Source organism: Gobio gobio (assembly GCF_949357685.1).
Source record: "Gobio gobio genome assembly, chromosome: 9".
In the NCBI taxonomy this organism is placed as follows: domain Eukaryota; kingdom Metazoa; phylum Chordata; class Actinopteri; order Cypriniformes; family Gobionidae; genus Gobio; species Gobio gobio.
Genome location: NC_137115.1, coordinates 1,132,254 through 1,137,253, shown reverse-complemented (window position 1 = coordinate 1,137,253; position 5,000 = coordinate 1,132,254). Strand labels below are relative to the sequence as shown.

The following is a 5,000-nucleotide window of genomic DNA, read 5'->3' as shown; positions in this document are numbered from 1 at the left end:
TATATATAAAACACTTCATGCATATCACAATGTAAGTTTAAATGTTTACTATCACCACCACAGTAAAAACGCATTTTTGACAAGCTGAGGCAGGCTCGCGCAATGGCGCCTGCAAACGAAACGGGCTACACAATCTAAACTATATAAATAAAAACATGCATTGTCTTACCTTATAGGCCTACCTCTCCGCAAAATGAATATAAATCCAATCTTCAATTTCCAGTCTATAGGCTATGCAAATTCAGTTCACGACAACGAAAGCAACAGATATGAGTTGTAGCCTATATTATTTATCGGCTTATTTCAAGTTCAAAGGCCGTAATAGGAGAACGAGCGACCTAAGCACTGGAAGAGCATTTAGTCTCATTCGTTTTAATGAAGATGATTGTGCTTTTGAGCATCTGATTCTGAGCCTTGGGCTACTTTCAGTTTCACTGGCGGCCGTTTGCGTCTTTTCTTCATCTTCTTGGAGTGCGCGCAGCGGTGGATCATCTGAGTGATCGGATTTAAATCCGCATCGAAAGAATTTCAGAAGACATTTACTCCTGATCTCTTCACAATATGATAGATATACGATCAGAGAAAACGAATGAAGTGAGCAGGTGTAAAAAGGCCATAACTCTCGCAGCTGCGCTGAAGGAACGCGCGCTCAGAGTCACCAGAGCCAGTCGACGGTCGCGGTCGCGGTTTCTTTTAATTAATAAATAATGTCTATTCGTGTATTTGTATTTGCAATCTAGTCATGGCCAATAACATTTATGTTAATATTTATTCATCATCATTCTGTTGAACTTGACAGTATTTTCTCTCTGTTATTTCATAGGGAGCTTCAAAGACAATTAATCAGTAACAGAGTATTACCCTGTTTATCATTATCCAATTATGTTTGTTGGGTAAAAAATAAAACTAAATAAACCAAGTAAAAATGTATTGGTAACACTTTACAATAAGGTTCCTTAATTAACATTAGTTACATTAGGTAACATGAACTAGTAATTAACTGCACTTATTAATCTTTGTTAATGTTAATTTCAACATTTACTAATGCATTATTAAAATCTCAAATGCACTGTGAACTAACATGAACAAACCATGAACAGCTCTATATTAACTAACATTAACAAAGAAGATGAACCGTCTGAATGCAGGGCGGGGCTTGGCTCTAGCCATCAGTGGTTGATTGGATATTGAGATGTGGGCGTGACTCAAATGTAGGCGGATCTGAACGGGAGCTTTAAATGGTGATGTCATCATAAGGTTTCAATCCTGAATTGCTATTGTGATTTTTCTATGCATGATGTGGCCTTTACATTCACACAGAAGCCTGAATGAACCCGACTGTCCTCCTGCATCATTCCCTTCCATCGCTCTGAGTGTGTGTGTGTGTGTGTGTGTGTGTGTGTGTGTGTGTGTCAGGAGTTTGTGGATGAACTGTGATTAAAGGCTACAGATGGTGATGTACAAATCTCCTGTTAGAAGTCCTCTTAGGATTACAGATCAAGCGCGCATGTGCAGAGTTAGACACAAGAAACTGAGCAGAACGACAATAATCACCTCAAGGAAGAGATTCAGAGATTCACACACACTCTGAGATGCGTTTCCTCCACGCATTACCGCACTTTAGCTGGAGTGTGTGTGTGTGTGTTCTATTTCACCATTGGAGATGTATTCTGGAAGTGTGTGTGTGTGTGTGTGTGTGTGTGTGTGTGTGTGTGTGTGTGTGTGTGTGTGTGTGTGTGTGTGTGTGTGTGTGTGTGTGTGTGTGTGTGTGTGTGTGTGTGTGTGTGTGTGTGTGTGTGTGTGTGTGTGTGTGTGTGTGTGTGTGTGTGTGTGTGTGTGTGTGTGTGTGTGTGTGTGTGTGTGTGTGTGTGTGTGTGTGTGTGTGTGTGTGTGTGTGTGTGTGTGTGTGTGTGTGTGTGTGTGTGTGTGTGTGTGTGTGTGTGTGTGTGTGTGTGTGTGTGTGTGTGTGTGTGTGTGTGTGTGTGTGTGTGTGTGTGTGTGTGTGTGTGTGTGTGTGTTTTTGTGAAATATCAGGACACAAATGTGTATAATGACATGGGTATTACAAAAAGAGGGTGAAATATGAGGACGTTCTCCATGTCCTCACTTTTCAAAATGCTAATAAATCACACAGAACAAGTTTTTTTTCACAGAAAGTGAACTGCACAGTCTCCTGTGAGGGCTAGGTTTAGGGACAGGGGCAGTGTGTGTGTGTGTGTGTGTGTGTGTGTGTGTGTGTCAACAGAATAAGTAAAAAGATTTCTGAAGTGCAATCTGACAGAGATACAGTTATGATACAGTAATCTTAATCTGAGGTCATGTTCCTTCATCTGACCCAACAGTAGCGGTTCACATCACCGCTCATCATAACGCTGAAACCCCACGAGCTGCTCCTTCTGCTCATTCCAAGAGTGTGTTTTCTGCTGTTGCACGTGCATCTCTTACTGTAAATAATGACCAATGAAAACCAGCAGATTAAATGTTCTGTTTATATAACGAGAACTGACCACTGACCGTAATCTCTACAGCAGACACACATGTGAAAGAGACATTGTCTTCTTCACTTCTGCTTCTGTCTTCACGGAAGATTCAACTAAACAGCTTCAGGACTGAAATATGAGCTAACAGTGAGCAACACATTATTCTACAGCAGTTATTACGTGTTCAGGAGCGTAGCGCTGGTCCTCTATTGTTCAATTCTCCTCCTAAAACTGACCGGTCAGACCAAACCGTAAGTCTCAGAGACTTGAAACTTTGAGGGCTGATAGTACTCTCACCGGACCAAAGCCCCGATCGGCCTCATGGTGGCGCTACAGCACTCAAGAGTATGAAATAGCTCCTTAGGCATGGGCTCAAGTGTCTTATATCGTTGGAATCTTTTGCTCAAGACGGACAAAATGCCTCAGATTTGATCGACGTTCGGGTATTTTGGATTTTTTGTAAAACCTAACTTTTGCGAACCAGTCTTAGGTTTTTGGCCCGATCGGAACCAAACCAGTGCAGAAAGATTCTCTGGAGTCTGAATGTCAATAGTTATCAAAAAAGCCGGGTTTTTTTTCCTCCCCATTACACACTGTTGCAGCCATTAAAATAGTTGTTTTTTAATAATAGTTTTTTAATGTCAAATTAGTTATATTTCATTTGTTTCTTTATTAAGTTAATTTAGAAAAATGTTTGAAGCATTTTTTTGTTTGTTAAATTAAAGTTTTTGTATTTTAAAGTGACAGTGAGTTAACCAACATGTTTGATCAATTTAGCCTCTCAAATTAACACTGGACTTGTCTTGTTACTTATAATAAAATCTATAGATATAAAACACTTAAAGCATCACAATGTTAGATTAAACGTTTAACCTACTATCACCACTACCACAGTAAAACAGCATTTTTGACAAGCTGAGGCTGATGATGCTCGCAAACGAAACGGGCTACACAATCTAAACTAATAAAATAAAAACATGCAGGTTGTCTTGCCTTACACCTCTCCACAAAATGAATATAAATCCGATCTTCAACTTCTGCGCTATATGCACATTTAACGGAGTTCACGTCAACGAAAGCAACAGATATGAGCTGCATTTATTCATCAGTTAAAAGATCAAAGTCCGCGATATGAGAACGAGCGACCTGAGCACTGGTGAGAGCATTTAGGCCCATTCGTTTTAATGAAGATGATTGTGTTTGAGCATCTCAGACTTAGCCTATGTTCAGCTTCACTGGCAATATAATCAATAAATACTTGTGGTTATGTAAAAAACATACTTTTGTGAACTAGTCCTAGGTTTTGCACGCAATCTGAATGAAACTAATGCAGTGGTCAATAATTGTAAAAAATAAGTTTAATTTTTGCATTTGGATGGCTATAATAGGCTCAAGTGTGTGCAAAAGCCTATAACTCCTTAACGAAAGCTCAGAACTTCACGAAAATTGGTGCGCACATGCAATTCTAAACAAGGATGCTAACTTTTATGTGGATCGGACCATAGGTGGCGCTATAACTGTTTGAAAACCATATATTTCCTAAAGTAGATTTCTTGTATTGACTGTAATGGTCTTTTCCTTCTATGATTTAAGTGCTTACATGCTTGCTAAATAAAACGTAATATCTTTTTACGCATATGTGCTTAAAGGCCTTAAACGCTTGAACCCGATAATTGCTGCTCGCAGCTATATTTCATCTTTGTTCTTGTTAGATTTTTGTTGAGATTAACATGAACTAAGATTAATAAATGCTGTAAAAGTATGGGTCATTGTTGTAAAGTGTTACCAAAATTTCTATAAAGTTGTCAAACTCAATGACATCTTCATATAACAGTGAAACAAGCTTGTAGTAAATCTTCTAGATGTGTGTTTTTGTGCATTGCATCATGTCGTTAGTCGTTTGATTGACACATCAGTTCATATTGATGTCTGGTCACAGCCTACATGAGTTTACAGGACTCTGACTCTGAAGGAAACCGAATGTAACTTTATGAAACGATCTTCTCCTTGTGTTGTAGGTGGCGATCATCTCTGGGAACTTCGAGCTGGCAGAGCTCATCAAGAAGCACAGAGACACTGATGTAGGTGAGTGTGTTCTCTGAGTGACCAATCACGCTTCTCCGTCTGACAATCCCATGGACGAGTCTGGGTTTGGCGGTTGCCAGGAGAACGAGACTTGTCTGACTGCATTGTGGCAAGTGTAAAGTTTGGTGGAGGGGGGATTATGGGGTTTAGGGCCGTAATCAACCAAAGAAAATCTTGGTCAACCTGAAATTTTCACCTAAAATTGACAAAAAATTATGTTAGGGAAAAAAATGTTAAATTAATTAGCTGTGTGCAGTACTTGGTGGCCTTGTTGTCTGCCTAAATGTATTATATATAAACATAAGCTAGTAGGCTATTTGCAGTATATTAAATGGTTTTTGAGCTGATTATTTTGCACTGAAATGAGTCTGACACACGAGTCTGTCGCAATATCACAGCCTATGATTTCCCAAAATACAGTACTGTGTTGTCAAC

At 39.4% G+C, this 5,000-nt stretch overlaps 1 protein-coding gene across 1 annotated transcript in view; it reads left to right on the top strand.

Moving 5' to 3' along the window:
• The window catches only part of shank2a (SH3 and multiple ankyrin repeat domains 2a), a gene marked incomplete at its 5' end in the record, with an annotated part of 85,787 nt that overhangs the window by 11,212 nt on the left and 69,575 nt on the right, over positions 1–5,000 (top strand). The window contains one exon of the mRNA XM_079825284.1: positions 4,499–4,565. Coding sequence (XP_079681410.1) covers positions 4,499–4,565 — 67 coding nt within the window. The remainder of the gene's footprint in view (positions 1–4,498; positions 4,566–5,000) is intronic.